The sequence below is a fragment of the Haliotis asinina genome, chromosome 4, assembly GCF_037392515.1.
Source record: "Haliotis asinina isolate JCU_RB_2024 chromosome 4, JCU_Hal_asi_v2, whole genome shotgun sequence".
NCBI classification, from domain to species: domain Eukaryota; kingdom Metazoa; phylum Mollusca; class Gastropoda; order Lepetellida; family Haliotidae; genus Haliotis; species Haliotis asinina.
This window is the reverse complement of record NC_090283.1, coordinates 23767767-23785986: the sequence shown is the minus strand read 5'-3', so window position 1 is coordinate 23785986 and position 18220 is coordinate 23767767. Positions and strand designations below refer to the sequence as shown.

Here is an 18220-nt window from a genome sequence, read left to right as displayed (position 1 = left end):
GAAATAGACCCCAAAATGAGTTATCTATACACCTGGAAATTAATCAAGCAACACCCCAATTTTTTCTATTGGAGCAACTTTGAAGTGTTCTGACAATCAAAATATGCCGGGTTGATATAGTTTGACACTTTTTTATTCAACAGACGATCTCTGACAAACAACTTAAAGGGAAAAAGTATCAAGACTTTGCTTTATTGCAACAAAATCCAAATTCTTAAAACTGTCTTAAATTCATGAAAAAATGGACACAATTTACTATTCATCCACAGACGTTGTTGTCAGGTGTATTAACACAAATGTCACATGGAAAGAAAGAACAGTCATCTGAGAGTCTGCACACCGACTTTCATCAATATCTAGTGTGTCCTCCCTGCGCACGCACCACCGATTCCAGACGCCTCCTCATTCCTTGGATGAGTCTCCGGATCTGATTCTGGGGGATCCTGTTCCACTCCTCATGCAGGGCAGCCGTCAATTCGTTGAGATTATGGACTGGTGGGTCTCTCTGCCTCACACGACGGCCAATAAAGTCCCACAAATGTTCAATGGGGTTGAGGTCAGGGCTCATGGCAGGCCATGGAATTCTGTCAATTGCATTTTGCCGCAAAAAATCATTTACAGCATGCGCCCTGTGAGGTCTAGCATTGTCGTCCATAAATATGGGTCTCGTTGCCAGAGGATGGTTCTCAAAATGAGGTACCACAGCCCTGTCAAGAACCTCCTGTTGGTAACGAACACCGTTAAGGTTGCCACGGATGGTAATGATATCCAACTTGCAGTTCATGGAAATGCACCCCCATACCATAACGGAACCTCCCCCAAAGGCCACAGTCTCCTGGATGTTCCGTGGAGCCATTGCTGTGTTCCTCTGCCTCCAGACCCGAGTACGACCGTCCACCATGTGCAGCAAGAACCGGCTCTCATCTGAGAAATGGACCTTCCTCCAAGAGGCAATGTTCCAGTGCAAACGGTCATTACACCAGGCCAGTCGGGCTGCCTTATGGGCTGGAGACAGTCTGGGTCGCTTGATTGGCCTCCTTGCCCGGTATCCTGCAGCTTTCAGACGATTCCGAACAGTCCTGTTCGAGATGGGTCTCCCTGGAAGCCACTCCTGTCTCAACCGAGAGCTCGAGTCGAAGGACCTGCGCCGTACAAGTCTCAGTAAAGCTCTGTCCTCCCGGACTGTGGTCTTCCTGGGTCTTCCTGGTCTAGGCAGGTCTTTAACTTCATTAGTGGCCCGGTATTTTTTCAAAAGTTTTGAAATTATGGAATGATGTCGTCCGATTTGAGTCCCGATTTGTCTTAGAGACATACCAGCATTCCTCATGCCGATTATTTGCCAACGAGTGGCCTCTGATAATTTCCTACGTGCCATGACATTGAAATGAATGAAAAACCGAATGCAATCGACAACCTGCGCTTGTAAACACCCCAGGGAAAAAGTGCATTTTTCGAAAGTTGAGGTTAAAGCAATGCACGTGCGCTGTGCAAGCTTCACACGCGTCATATCAACCCATGAAAAGCTCATGCTGTATGTCAATACATCAAAATTGAATAATCAATCATCAAAATTACTTCGTTAAACTTTGTTAAGTTTTTATGTGTCTTTGAATTTGGTGTTGCTTAATTAATTTCCATATGTATATATATAAGGTATGTAAGTATCGTGAGGCAATAATTCCGGTACTTAGCTGGCTCCAATCTCCCATAGTACACTCTAACTTGCAATATCAGATTTCTGGTGACAAGAATATATTCAACAAACAGTTCTGTTTCCAAACTGTGTGACCGCCAAATATGACTTGACTAGACAGGACCAAGTGTGCAGCCATGTTTAGCTGTAACAGCTGTTGATAGTCGTAATAGCTGACTAATCCGGGGTGGGCGAGATCTGAAATTTGTTATTCCTGCAATGAGTTCCTTATTGTCTACTGAAAACCATGAGACCTTGAAACACTGTTGGTCACCGGATACCAAGGTCTTGCGAAGTGCCGTCATCTACTTATCTGCTTATTCTGATATGTTTCCACAATGTACAAGTACAAAAATACAACAACTTTAAAAGATCAAGCAGATGGGGGTGGGGGCTGTGTGACACAAATGCAAAAACAGGAGGGTTTGACCTGGATGGGTAAGAAACATAGGTAACAAACATAGGTAACAAACATAGGTAACAATAAACCAATAAGTCAGGCTAGATGTCCAGTGGGGATACTTATGTCAACTGGGGTAAATTATGTTCATTGGAAATGATGGTAAGTTAAACACAGATGAGTCGACATTAGGAATGTAAATGCTTTGGTCTCTCTTCACAACTTGCTTGCTTCTTTGGTTTTTTAAAGCTTCCCAGTGGTAGCAACTGCTTGGTGAGTGAGTGGTTTTACACTGCACTCAGCAATATTCCAGCTATATGGTGGCGATATGTAAATAATCAAGTATGGACCAGACAATCCAGTGATCAACAACATGAGCATCAATTTGCACAATGGGAATCGATGATATGTGTGAACCACGTCGGCGAGCCTGACCACCCGATCCTGTTAGTCACCTAAGCAACAAGCATAGTTGCCTTTTATGACAAGCATGGTAGCTGAAGGCCTATTCTACCTCGGACCTTTACGTGTCAGTAACTGCTCGGTAACACTGAGGTTATGGGTTGTGGAGATATGACCCAAATGAGGGGATTTCACGTCTGGCAACAAAAACTCTGTGCCTTATTATGCTGTTTAAGTTTCTCCAATGTATTGTTCACAACAGTCATGACATGACATTACTTATATACCCTGGATTTCAGTACAGTGGAAATAGTCCATTTGTGCCCTTTGATATAGTTTTGTCACAATGCTACTATTGAGAATCATGTTGAAATGTGGTGTCAACAGTCCCTTGTCACAGCCTGGTGTTAGGCTAGCCCCAAAAGATCATAATGACCCACCAGCTTCACAAGGCCCCACCCCCAGGACTATAATCGTGACTCCCAGCACCATCACTATGACCCCCATCACTATCACTGTGTTTCCAAGCACTATCACAATGATCCCCAGCACAGTCAGATTGACCCTCAGCACCATGTTCCGTTGCCCTGTTGGCATCCTCAGTCACGTCAGCTGGTCGCTGTTGTTCTGCAATCAACAATAAGTCTGTACTATATCAAAGTGAGTGAGTGTAGTTTTATGCCGCACTCACCATTATTCCAGCCATATGGTGGCAGTCTGTGAATAATCGAGTATGGACCAGACAATCCTCAACAACATGAGCATCGATTTGCACAATCGGAATCGATGATATGTGTGAACCAAGTCGGCGAGCCTGACCACCCAATCTCGTCAGTCGCCTCGTATGGCAAGCAGAGTCGCCTTTTATGGCAAGAATGGGTTGCTGAAGGCCTATTCTACCCCAGGACCTTCACAGGTCATCATATCAGAGAACTGGCAATCCAGAACAGAACTTTTAACTATGTTTTAAGATAACAGGTTTTTAAAGTAATCGAAAGCTTTATAACAGAGTCCAAAATTAGAAACTTACTTACATATTAGCATTTTCTCACATATTAACAATGCTACGTTTCATTTCTGCATGTATATGACACATCACTGGTAACATACCTTTGATGGAGTTCACTCCTAATGCATCACTGCTAAATGACCTTTAATGGAGTAGTCCTAATGTATCGCCATTAACTTGCCTTTAATGATGTTTGCTCCTAATGCATCACTGCTCACTGACATTCAGTGGCACATACATTTGATGCATCACTGTCCACTGACATTCAATGGATGCTCACTGACCTTCAATGGCACATACGTTTGATGCATCACTGTCCATTGACATTTAATGGATGCTCACTGACCATCAATGGCACATGTTTGATGCATCACTGTCCACTGACTTTCAATGGATGCTCACTGACATTCAGTGGCACATACGTTGGATGCATCACTGCCCACTGACTTTCAATGGATGCTCACTGACCTTCAATGGCACATACATTTGATGCATCACTGTCCACTGACTTTCAATGGATGCTCACTGACATTCAATGGCACATACATTTGATGCATCACTGCCCACTGACCTTCACTTGAGTACACTTCTGATGCAGCATCACTGTCCACTGACTTTCAATGGATGCATTACCACTACCTTACCTTTGATGGAGTTAACTCCTAATGCATCACTGTCCACTGACATTCAATGGATGCATCACCACTAACTTACCTTCAATGGAGTTCACTTTTGATGCATCACTGCTACATGGCCTAAAATGGAGTGTGTGCTTAATGCATCACTGTCAACTGACCTCCACCAGAAGACAGACTTAATGCATCACGCATCACCACTGTCAACTGACCTCCACCAGAGGACACACTTAATGCATCATACATTACCATCGTCAACTGACCTTAAATGAAGCACACTCCTACTGCAACCTGTTTGACGTACCTGACATCTGCCCAGGACTTCCGTAGCCCGAGTCCTGCTGGCTCTACAACATGAAAACATTCTCTTACAATCCACTCATGTTTAGGAACATGAAAATGTAATTGTCAATGAAAATATATGACTGCATAAATATAAACCAAAAAACGTTTCAGCATATACTTTACCATTACCATGGTACAATGGTACATTTCCTCCAACAAGTCAACATGCCATTACAAATACTTCACACAGACATGTAATGTAAGCATCAGTAACATGACATGTACAAATTTTTATATTAGGAATGATGAGGGAGACGGAAAGCGAGAGATAGAGAGATAGAGTGAGAGAGTGTGTGTGAGAGAGAGAGTGAGAAAGAGAATGAGAGAGTGAGATAGAGAGAGAGAGAGAGTGCATCACTCGATCATAAATAATATCCCATGTTAATGCGGGATTTTTACTGTAAAATATGTTCATTTCGGAGACTAGATATTAATCTCATCATACAGCCAAGATTGTCTAACAGAACTAAACACTGCACTAAACATACCACTGTATGAGGGACAGGCACTTCTGGGTCCCCTGAGGTCGATGTTGCAGCTGAAGCTTGACCTGCTGCTGCTGCAGTGTTGGGGGCAAATTCAGCTACGGTGCCAAACTGTTCAGGGTCAGTTTGGGTAGCGCGGTCTTGGGATGCCATCAGCGGTCCACGTGGTCGCATCTGTCTCCTCCAAGGGCCTTGACCTGAGGAGGAAAGGATGATACACAGTGAACAAAAGCCCAGTTCAGGGGCAACCCTTCACAGCAAAGTAAGAAGTGTGACATATAACATAGGAAAACAGAATTATTAATAAAGTCAAATGTGAACCATGCCAAGTAGTAACAAGTCATGCCAACAGGATAAAACAGATGACATCATGGCTCAATGACAACGGTACAGAGAAATGGTGTCAAGACTCAGTGAAATACCACAAGGAATCAGTGACATGCCATCAGAAATCAGTGACATGCAACTCGGATTCAGTGACATGCCACCCGGATTCAGTGGCATGCCACAAGGAATCAGTGACATGCCATCAGGATTCAGTGACATGCCATTAGGAATCAGTGACATGCCATGAGGAATCAGTGACATGCCACCAGAATTCAGTGACATGCCATCTGGAATCAGTGACATGCCACCAGAATTCAGTGACATGCCATGAGGAATCAGTGACATGCCATGAGGATTCAGTGACATGCCATGAGGAATCAGTGACAAGCCACCAGAATTCACTGACATGCCACCAGGAATCAGTGACATGCCACAAGGAATCAGTGACATGCCATGAGGAATCAGTGACATGCCATGAGGATTCAGTGACAAGCCACAAGGAATCAGTGACATGCCACAAGGAATCAGTGACATGCCATGAGGAATCAGTGACATGCCACAAGGAATCAGTGACAAGCCACCAGAATTCACTGACATGCCACCAGGAATCAGTGACATGCCACAAGGAATCAGTGACATGCCATGAGGAATCAGTGACATGCCACAAGGTTTCAGTGACAAGCCACCAGAATTCACTGACATGCCACCAGGAATCAGTGACATGCCACAAGGAATCAGTGACATGCCATGAGGAATCAGTGACATGCCATGAGGATTCAGTGACAAGCCACAAGGATTCAGTGACAAGCCACAAGGAATCAGTGACATGCCACAAGGAATCAGTGACATGCCATGAGGAATCAGTGACATGCCACAAGGAATCAGTGACATGCCATGAGGAATCAGTGACATGCCACAAGGAATCAGTGACATGCCACAAGGAATCAGTGACATGCCATGAGGAATCAGTGACATGCCATGAGGAATCAGTGACATGCCACAAGGAATCAGTGACAAGCCACCAGAATTCACTGACATGCCACCAGGAATCAGTGACATGCCACAAGGAATCAGTGACATGACATGAGGAATCAGTGACATGCCATGAGGAATCAGTGACATGCCATCACGATTCAGTGACATGCCACAAGGAATCAGTGACATGCCATCAGGATTCAGTGACATGCCATCAGAATTTAGTGACAAGCCACAAGGAATCAGTGACATGCCACCAGGATTCAGAGACATGCCCTTGGGTGACATGTCACCAGGGCTCACTTGTACAAAGCAGTCTTAGTGCTATGACTATCTTAAGTCTGTACTGGAGAATGGGAGTTACAATCATTTTAGCGCTAAGATTGCGGTGAGCAAGTTGGCCCAGGATTCAGTGGCACCCCACCAGGTTGCACAGACTTCCAAGGAACTACCCTGCTAACACATCACTACTAACCCAACTAAGTGACTCACCTTGACTTCGTTGATAAAGATGGTGTTGTGATTCATACTCCGTCACCAGCAGTACATGTATGTACAAGTTAACTACAACAAGAACAGCAAATCATAAATTACCATCACTGATGTTGTAGCACTTTGTCATCTCGCCATTCTGTTTCTCAGTCACTGTTACATAAAGAGATTGTGCTACAGTGGATGCTGTCAAAACCGGCATCTGTCCAGTCCATCAAGTTGTCAACACCAGCATAAAATCTCAGTCCCGTCCATGGCTTGTACATTTATCCTCAGCTGTACAATCTGGCACATTGTCGTAATCGAATTATTTCAGTTTAGACAGCTTCCACTGTATTCGTATGTTGTGCAGTTTTTTGGCATTGTTTCCAATTGAAAAGAATGTATGATGAATTGACCTTATTCAGCCATGTGTTATATTTTCTACCCACCTTACATTGAGATATACATATAAGATATACAAGCAACAATATTTATTTTAAAAACACATTAGATCTTGAGAAGAACTTACCAGAGAATACCTGTTCAAGGTCTCTCCACTGTTCCTGAGAAAGTATGATCAAAATGCCAATCGCAGTGTCAAAAGGCATAGGCATGGTTGACTGAAAATTATAACACAAAAGATCTGATTTCGAAAACAAAGCTAAAACGAACTGATGTTCTAAAAAAGATCGACGAAACTGTGTTTTGCAAGTGCAGCATGTAGCAGGGAGTGGAGTCATCCCACAGATGGCATCATTACCTTGTCAGCTTGCTGACGGGGTTAACCTCTTTGGTCATGTGGACAAGGCGTCCAACTTCGGATCAGAAGGTCTGTCGTTCGAATCCCAGTACGGGACTCGGAAATTTTGTGGCCGCTACAGCCACACAAGCACTATGTTTAGAGTTCATAGCCTAACGTTGTCAATTTGTTAATTAATCAAATCATAACGCCATCGAAAAATGTTTTCTATTTTCAAACTGATATGAATGGAATTTCGTTTCCCCAGTGACGACAGTGGTTTTAACCAAGGGAGGTTACTCTGTTATGTTTACATGTTGTCACTCGAACTTGACTCTGTGGTCGACTCTGATCTAAAACGTCATTCCTTGTCAATATAATGCATTTTTAATATGTTTTTTGAAAGGTAGTTAGGGAGCAAATTACTATGCGAGACAGTTCACGTTCTGTTGTTTTTATGGGGCGCGATTTGATCATTATTAGCGCAAATCGTGCAATCATGCCTCCTAGAATAGACACTGAATGACAGAAGCGGACAGAGAAAAACAATGTGCCAAGGGGTAAACTTATTTGACTTGCCGCCAGATGTGCTAATAAACACCTAAAGGTCAGGTAATCTAGTGGATGAAAATATGAGCACACTTGAGACATTTAACAAATGTGTAAAGCTCTAAAGTCTAATGTACAACTGAAGTTTCTTCACAAGGGGAGTAATTACATACATGGTATCAGAAGTGGATGTAACAGGTACGCAAGACGATCACCTGTTATATACACCAGTGACTACCAGACCATGAACAGGAGATTCTGTATTTAACACAAAAAACATGTCCAAATGTGAAATAATTAAACTGGATTTGGTACATTGCTTTCCTTCATACCCTGTATTGGCAGACCTCCTTGCATGATTGATTGATTGATTGGTTGGTTGATTACCGTCACAGCAATAATTCCAGCTGTATGGTGACATTCTGTAATCATGTCTGGGCCAGACATTCCAGTGATCAACATCACTTACATATAATGCAGTTAGGATGAACTAATGTGTCAATAAGTGATGGGTTACGGAAGATCAATTCTAACCCTGATCTTCACAAGTACAAACAGGCTGGATCTATGGGTGTATTTTCAGCATATATGCTGTGCAATCCGTATTATTGTCTCACTGTATCATGCTGTATAGGTTGAAGAAAGCCTGACAAGGTTGACAGCTGTCCAGTCATGGTCAAGACATCATTGACTGATGACCTGGCAGCTGGATGACACAGTTAAGATTGTTAGTGTGAAACGTGAACAGCTAGGCTGCCCCTTAAGTTCGTTTCAGTGAATACTGTAAATCATGAAATTAATGCGTCATGAATTTAATGCGAGTGCAAAGGTCTTGTCTAAAATGCGTCATGAAATTAATGCGAGCTCAGGAAGCTGTGTTGATCAGAAAATGCGACACCCTGATTCTTTGTTGTTCATTTTCTTTTCATTTCTTATTACCACACACTAGTTACCTGAATTGAACTTGTTAAGCATTGAATGGAATGGAGCTAACAATGTTTTGATTACGCTGCCATGTTTGATCACGTGATTGCTTGCTACTACTTGTCTTATGACAACAATTGATGGTGAATTCAAGGTGGCCATGAAGAACCAATTTATTAATTGGTATGCCAACAAAGTGTCAGACAATTTCACAGGTTCCAAAAAGGACTTGTGGATTTACGAATAAGTGTGATGAAGCCTCTACATGTCAAATGGATGGAGGCCGCGATTGCAAAGGTGAGCAAAGATCGCTAAACGATCCTGCGTGGCTGGAGAATGTCCGGTCTGGCTGATGTGCCTCAATGACTTTGAACAATTGACAGTGATTATTGTAACCAGTGATAACTGACTTGCGATACCCGTAATGAGGAAGTGACCTGTGTTGTCTGGTGTAGTGTCAACACTTCTGCTTAGTGACAAAATTTGCCGATGAATAATTTCAATAGGTATTAAGTAGTGTCAATGAAAGGAAGAGATTTCCGTTTATTCAAAAGTACACCCCCAGACTGAAATGCGTCATTTTAATAATGCGACACATGTACAGACGCATTTTTCGCATTAATAAAATGTTCGCATTAATTTCATGATTTACAGTACACAATGCCATATTTAGCGTTAACTTTCATACTGAACTATTAATTCTAAAACTTTGGGGGTGACTACCATACAAGGCAGTGATTTAACCCACACAGTCCTGATACATATCCTGATGACCGTGAAGGTCCAGAATAGAACAGGCCTTCAGCAACTCATGCTTGCTGCAAAAGGTGACTTTGCTAGTCGTAAGAGGCGACTAACGGGATAGGCTGGTCAGACTCATTGACTTGGTTGACACATATCATCGGTTCCCAAATGGGGAAATCGATGCTCATGTTGTTGATCACTGGATTGTCTGGATTGATCACTGGTTCAGGCTGGATTATTTACACACTCCCGCCATATAATGGAATATTGTTGAGTGCAGCATAAACCTCAACTCATGCACTCACTCACATATCCTGATTATTTTATACAATGCTATAGTCCGTGCACTGATGAACTGCAATGTAACTTGAAAACGAATAAGCATAACATACTCAATGAAAGGCTGATCATAAATAAAAACATTGTACCAACTCTGTGAGGTTTTTGCAGAATTTTTGTCCTAATAATATGTTAATGATAGTTTGTTAAACAACTTTTTTATTTTAAAGGGGCACTGATGCGGAGCGAATAATGTTTCTCGCAAACGGTCTAATTACGAAACCAATCTGCAAATTAGTCAGCACCCGCTCCCTCGACCATGACGGACAAAGGGACTGGGCTCCTGTCCATATTAGCAGAATTTCTTCACCTAAACAGTCAGGAGGCCGGATGCCCATCACATGTCATTATTTAAAAATATCCATGGTATTCCTTGTCTGATTGTAACAAAATATCCCAGCAGTGTAGTTTTTTTCAGATGCTTGGATGGTATAGTGACTGATCCAATTTGATCCTATTTCTGAGTTTTTTATCTCCATATTTAATCATGTTATGTGAAAATATTATCTCTACAGGCACGTAGCAAGCCATTTGTTTCGGTTAAAAAGATTGCAAAGCTTTATATTTAGATAGTTAGAGAGTTGGCCCAGATAATAGTAAATATCATACGTAGCTATGGTAGCTACCCTGGTTTATTATCTATGATAATAAAAACACACAGTTGATTTATTTGAATTTGTGAACTAAAACCAATGACTTTGCCATTGGTAGTGAAATCTGAAAATATTCTTACATAAAAAAAAACCTGATTACACCTATTTACCCAAGTACACAGCAAATGCCTGTGTGTATTCCTTATGTAATGAAGTTCCGTTGGTATCCTCAAAACAGTTTCGGCCCATAAGTGTTTTCAGGCTGCATGCGACACAGAGATTACATCTTCCTTGCTGTAACTCGCGTTTGATGGTGTAAACCTACACGTGTTATTTGTCATCATTCTCTTGGTGGTCAGTTAATGAATTTACAAACAGGTATAATTAGTGGTAACACCACTCAGGTTACTCAACAAAGGTTCCCGTTTGGCATTTCTCCTGTCTGGAGTAAATACTCAACATTTTAAATAAAGGTCTGTGGTGGCAAATGTATTGAATGTTATGTAATATGTGCAGGTAAGTGATGCAAGAGGGTTTATCAGCTGAGTTACAAAACAAACATCAATCAAAAGATTAACCGATAACACACTGATTGATTAATTATTTTCATCTTCTACAGCGGATATGTCAAAAGGCAGTGTGTGTAGACGTACCAATCTATACTGACTACACCCTGTTGTAAAGTGAGAGTGTAAACACAACATCCTCCCTTCAAAGAATTAACCACCATTATGTTGATTGATTGCTCATTATTGGTTAACTAAATTACTTAGAATGGCAGACGTCATATAATTAGTTGCCAGGTGTACTTTCTTGGGTGACCAATGAGAGGTTTATCAGGTTTTCACCAATTTGAAAGACGTGAAACAATGTGTTACTTTTTCGCAAATTAGACTGTTGTAAGAAACACAACATACAGCAGGATTATTTACCAGCTGCAGATGAATGGAATATCGTTCTTTTATGTGGATATTGATGGATGCATTCCTGAACAAGGTAGTAGCCTGACATTGTTGCTATAAAATTAGTCTGTTTTACATTCATCATTTGCATTTTGTTTTAATTTATTTGTTGTAGCATTCAGCAGAATCTATATGACAGAAAACACACACTAGATCGCGCATGTGTGTGAAATAGGATCCACATTGGCAGTCTATACAATGTTTAAATTTTACAGTCATGTTAGAAATTTACTATAAGCATAAGCAGACCGTGTGTTCTTTTATTAATTTTCATAATCCTACAAATACAACAATAAACTTATGAGGGTTATGAACCAAAACATAGAGACGTACATTGCCTTTATTTTTCCGTCCTAATAGTTTTTTACCATTTCTACCACTGGCAGATCCTTCAAAGTGTTTCATTTGTTTTCATAATACATTTGTAATGAAGTAAAAATGACTTCACCTTAGCTGATCTGTCTATACTTTCAACTGCGCATACGGACTGCGCAGCAGAGGTCACGAACCCGTCACGAATTCTGGGATATCATGTGGATACTCGGGAGAAAAACTATAACAAAAGTTTAAACCAGTCCACGGAAATTGCTCCGCATCAGTGCCCCTTTAAGGAAGATTATTCTGCAAAAACCTCATGATGTTCTGATTATGATCAGCATTTCATTGAGTATGTTATGTTTATTAGTTTTCAAGCTAGACTGCAATTCAACAGACTACAGTTCAATGACTGTCATATGCCATGTCAAACATAGCTGCTTTATAAATGAAAGAAATGGAAAACTGTCTTTGATGCCATTCATATCTCAAGTGGGATAATAAAGAAATCATGTTACCTTATCTAAGTGTTAACAAATTAAAGTCTAGGGGATAATAATACATTTAGGCAAACCAACCCGTTTCACCAGCAAACCTGCCTCTAGTTAACCGAAATAGTGAAGGATAAAATAAGAACCATAACAAGAAAAGTTTTAGAATTGTATTATACTTAAGATAGATAAACAGTTTTACTTACAATGGATGACAAGCATAGATGGCACCCTATTTTCTAATGGGCTAAAGTATGAGGACCGGCAGTAACTCAAGGAGTGAGTGAGTGAGTTTAGTTTTACGTCGCACTTAGCAATATTCCAGCTATATGGCGACGGTCTGTAAATAATCGAGTCTGAACCAGACAATCCAGTGATCAACAACATGAGCATCGATCTGCGCAATGGGGAACCGATGACATGTGTCAACCAAGTCAGCTAGTCTGACCACCCGATCCCGTTAGTCGCCTCTTACGACAAGCCTAGTCACCTTTTATGGCAAGCATGGGTTGCTGAAGGCCTATTCTACCCCGGGACCTTCACGGGTCAGTAACTCAAGGAAGGACTGGACAATAGGATATACCTCAAAGCATAAAGGAATACCAGGGTAACAAAAATATAAATGGGCACGAGTTTTCAACCATACAGTACTCACAAAAAGCTATCTTAAGCTCAACAACAAAGGATTATCCTAAATCCTAACCTCAACTCCGACTTAGCAAATATCACCTGGAGAGTCCATCCTTCGCTAGCCATCTCAGTCGTCCATTGCCGGTTCCGGTCGGTCCCGCCTTACTGACCTCTGGCTAACCCTATTTATAGCCCGCTGGCGGACCTCAGAGGGGAACTGCCTGAGCGAGACTTTTACCCTGACCCTTTACAAGCGAGAAGTGTGCTTTTGAAATTAAGATAATTACCGAATAGGGTGCCATAGGATAACAAATTATATATAAAGTATACATGTGCATAAAGCTGACAACATCCTCTTTACGATGATGCACATAAAAATAGACATAAGAAAACATATCAAACGTAAAGTGCAGTTAACCGACTTCAAACTGCCTTACAATACTGGGTTGGTACACTTTAAATTCCAACATTTTAACCGTAGCGATTGCAATTCTACATACACCAAACACGGCCCTTACTATACTAAAGATAGCCACTAGGCTGTCATGTGATTAAGGGCGGGAGGTGGAATTCACGCAGCCGTAACACACACCCCTTTAAACACAGAAATTATCATACCTCCATAAGGTAGATAATTTCGACAACATAAATAACTAGTGCCACAGCACAATGAATAGAGTCACAATAAAAAGTGTCACAATGAATAGAGTCACTTTTGATAGTTCATAATGAATAGAGTCACAGCTAGATAGATACCGGTGGACGGCTTAGTGCATCTGCGATCACATTTTGAGCACCTGGTATGTGTTGGATCGAGAGGTTAAAGTCCTGCAGAAGCAAACTCCAACGCTGAAATCTGGTTGGATGACTTAACCCGGTTGATGAACACTAGAGGATTATGGTCTGTGTATATGAGGATGGGCTGACTACTGGATTTCAGGTACACCTCGTAGTACTTCAGTGCTTGTATCAGTCCCAGAGCCTCTCTCTCTACAGTTGAATAGTTCAAATGGTGGCGATTGAACTTCTTAGAATAGTAGCTCACTGGGTGATCGTATCCATCATCTCGCTGCTGGAATAATACCGCACCACAGCCTTAGGCACTGGCATCCACTGCTATCTTGAACTGCCAATCAAACTGAGGTGCCGCCAACACTGGTGAGGAGCACAGCATGGTCTTCGACTGCTGAAAGGCGTCGTCACACTCCTTAGTCCAGCTGAACTTCGCGGTCTTCTTCAGTAAGTTGGTGAGAGGCAAGGCGACCTGGGCAAAGTCCGGGCAGAATTGTCGGTAGTATCCAGCCATCCCGAGGAATCTTCGGACTTCCCTCTTGTTGGTTGGAGTGGGGAACTGGGCGATGCCACTGACCTTGGCCTCGATAGGAGCCACACGACCCAGCCTGACCACATGTCCGAGAAACTGCACCTGGGCTTGACCGAATTCAAACTTGTCCAGATTGATGGTGAGGTTGGCTTCCTCAATAACCTTAGCTCAGTCATGGTACTCTTTACGGAGACTGACGTGACAGTACCGCGTCATGCTGTGTCTGTCGGGAGTGGAAATGGCATAACCCACATTGCTGAGCTTACGAATCACTTCGTAAGGGCCAAAATACTTAGCTTGTACAGCCGACTTTTTTATGGGCAAATACAGCAAAATTTATCTCCTGGCTTAAATGACCTGTCCATAGCCTTAACATCATACCGTGCCTTAGATTTTTCTTGTGCCCAGGCCAAATGCTGCTTAGCCAACTCAGCAGATCGATAGAGTCGATCTTTAATTCTAGCCACATAACCTAGCAAATTTTCGTAGCTTTTGGAATCTAGCCAATTTTCTCTGACTAGCTGAAGTGGACCGCGGGGACTGTGTCCATACAAAAGTTCAAAGGGGGAAAAACCTGGAGATGACTGTTTCGCATCTCTCACTGCAAATAACAGAAATGGTAATCCCGTGTCCAAGTCCTTCTCATTTTCATACACATAGCACCTTAGCAAGCTTTTTAAACTTTGATGACACCTTTCAATAGCACCCTGGCTCTGAGGATGATAAGCTGTAGAAAATACTTGCCGGATACCTAACAAATGTGCCACCTGACGAAACAATTTGGAGGTAAAATTTGAGCCACTATCAGACTGTATTTAGAAACGTAAAACAGTCAAAGTGAAGTACTTTATCAAAGCTTTAGCTACAATAGCTGCCGTAAACCTCGCGGTTAGACACATAACAGTAAGAATATACTGATTGTTTTGTGAGGTTTTAGGTAAAGGCCCTACAATATCTATTTGTACTGTATGGAAAGCTTCCTTCACTGGTATAGACTGCAATTTGCTGGGGGGAATAGGTTGGTTTGGTTTGCCTACAACCTGACACATGTGACACGTCTGACAAAACCTTTCTGTGTCAGTATACACACCTGGCCAATAGAACACCGCAACTACTTTTTCATACGTTTTAGAACGTCCTAAATGCCCAGAAAACAAACCACCATGCGCCAAACTCAAAATTTCCTCCCGATACCCTTCTGGTACCACAACTTGCAACCTGTCTTCCAAATAATCTTCACCGACCTTCACCTTAATCTTCCTAGTCAACACACCATTCTCAACAACAAAAGCCTCACTACCCTTAGCTGGCTTATCAACTCTTTCCCATAACTCCTGTAAACTGGCATCTTCCTTCTGCCGACTCAACAACTCTTGACGACTCCAATTTACTTGCAAACCACTGTTTAATCCTAGCCCTGGATTAATAACGTCTGACACCTCATTGTCAGACACTTCATCAGACACCTTCTCCGACACTTGAGAAACCTTACTAGGACCTGACTGCATAGAAAACAAGGAATCCGATCCTATATCATCTGAATCGAACGCATCGACACTAGCCTTAGCCTTGTTAGTCATAGACCTTGTAACATCACATGCAGGGTATAGATCAACTTCCTCAGCAGTACACCTGTCTTCAACTGGTTCAGAAACCATACGTAAGTGCTTTTGAGAACAACATTTATCTGTCAAATCTGATCCCAGCAAAATATCTACCCATGCAATAGGTAATTGCTCCACAACACAGTATTACTTCTCCACAGACGAACTCAGAGTTAATCACCTTCTCTACCCCCAGAACTCGTCTCCAACTGAACAAATCCAACCATTTTTTCTTGATTTTGTTTGCGCTGGAAACAACTAGCTATAGTATGCCCCTTCTTCTGACAATAGCGATAAACTGGTGAAAAACGTTTAGCACACGCGGACAACTCTGATTTATTTTCTGACTGGCCTTTAGATTGACTATCTGCCTGTCCCTTAGATGTGCTAGAAGCCTCGGACTGTGACTTAGTCCACCTGGTACCAACTTTGCCACGTCTAAAGTGTTTCGTGCTACCACTAACACCAGACTCTCTGTTAGGCCCATTCTGACTCCTATGCACCAAAGTGTACTTATCACTATGTTCAGCTGCTGTCCTGAGCTGGTTCACACCCTGATCCTCTATGTGAAGCCTAATCCTGACTGGTAACTTAGTCTTAAAATACTCCATAAGAATAAGCTCCCTAAGCTTATCAAAATCACCATCAACATTCTCAGACTTCTGCCACAAATCAAATGCCATCGCACTCTTAACAATGAAATCTCAATAAGTTTCACCAGAGCCTTTCTTCAACTCCTATGCCTATACTCCTCACTGGTTAACTGATAAGCCAACCTAATGGTTTCCTTAACCTTTTCATAGTCTTTCTTATCCTCGACACCTAGAGAACAGTAAGCCCGGCTAGCTTTTCCTCTCAACTTGGACTGGAGAATTAAACCTCAAAACTCCTTAGGCCAACTTAAGGACTCAGCAACATATTCGAACTGAGAGAAAAACTGCTCGACCCCATTCTCCTCAAAATTGGGAACAGAACGATAACAATCATTTATCTTAAAATGATTGCTGCTATCTGACCCACAACTGGCCTGTGACTGCCTTTCACTTTCAACCCTCTCTCTTTCTAACTCCATTCATCTCATCTCCAACTGAAACTTCCTATCCTCACACTCACGCTCAAGCTCAAGCTCTCTCAAACTCTAACTCCAGCTTCCTCAAAGCAAGCCTCTGCTCAAAAGTAAGATTAGAGCCCTGATCTACCTTTTCCCTCGCTATTCGACTCCACATTATCCTCAACTTCTCCCACACACTCTCTCTCATTCTCATCCTCGCTCCCCTCCATCTCATCAGGAAACAACTCATCAATAAGGAAATTTCTAACCTGACGTACTTTCTTCCTAATAGTACTAGGAATCTCAATTTCCTTTTCTATAGCTAGCTTGAGTAACTCTGCAAGTTTCGCCCTTCTGATTTCGACAATAACTCCTGGGACATCCTAACCTGACTGCTCCCTCAAGCGACATCAACAACTCCACATCTATCCAAGTTGACAAATAATATCAGACACCACACAACACCGTAGCAGACCATACCATAAAATACTCGTCATAAACCCAGGCCGTCAGATTTCTACGACGTGCACATATACTTACGTAACAAACTTCCAATTAACAAGGTTAATAGTATGTTACGGTGACATCTACACTGACAGAGTCACTCTACTGTGACTCGACTCAAAACAAATTAAAGTCTAGGGGATAATAATACATTTAGGCAAACCAACCCGTTTCACCGGCAAACCTGCCTCCAGTTAACCGAAACAGTGAAAGATAAAATAAGAACCAAATAAGATAGAATAAGAAAAGTTTTAGAATTGTATTATACTTAAGATAGATAAATAGTTTTACTTACAATGGATGACAAGCATAGATGGCACCCTATTTTCTAATAGGCTCAAGTATGAGGACCGGCAGTAACTCAAGGAGTGAGTGAGTGAGTTTAGTTTTACGTCGCACTTAGCAATATTCCAGCTATATGGCGACGGTCTGTAAATAATCGAGTCTGAACCAGACAATCCAGTGATCAACAACATGAGCATCGATCTGCGCAATGGGGAACCGATGACATGTGTCAACCAAGTCAGCTAGTCTGACCACCCGATCCCGTTAGTCGCCTCTTACGACAAGCCTAGTCACCTTTTATGGCAAGCATGGGTTGCTGAAGGCCTATTCTACCCCGGGACCTTCACGGGTCAGTAACTCAAGGAAGGACTGGACAATAGGATATACCTCAAAGCATAAAGGAATACCAGGGTAACAAAAA

At 42.0% G+C, this 18220-nt stretch overlaps 1 protein-coding gene across 3 annotated transcripts in view; it reads right to left on the bottom strand.

The window, feature by feature from the left end:
* Window positions 1-1647: 1647 nt before the first annotated feature.
* Window positions 1648-18220, bottom strand: part of LOC137281404 (uncharacterized) — a 29481-nt gene continuing 12908 nt past the window's right edge. For 2 of the 3 annotated variants that reach the window (XM_067812607.1, XM_067812608.1), the window contains 5 exons: window positions 7275-7365; window positions 6764-6835; window positions 4973-5166; window positions 4444-4486; window positions 1648-3122 (listed from right to left, as the gene is read on the bottom strand). In XM_067812607.1, coding sequence (XP_067668708.1) covers window positions 2941-3122; window positions 4444-4486; window positions 4973-5166; window positions 6764-6835; window positions 7275-7359 — 576 coding nt within the window. In that variant the 5' untranslated portion in view covers window positions 7360-7365 and the 3' untranslated portion in view covers window positions 1648-2940. Of the gene's footprint in view, window positions 3123-4443; window positions 4487-4972; window positions 5167-6763; window positions 6836-7274; window positions 7366-13130; window positions 18054-18220 lie in introns of those variants that run through there. The other variant, XM_067812606.1, reaches the window with a different exon arrangement.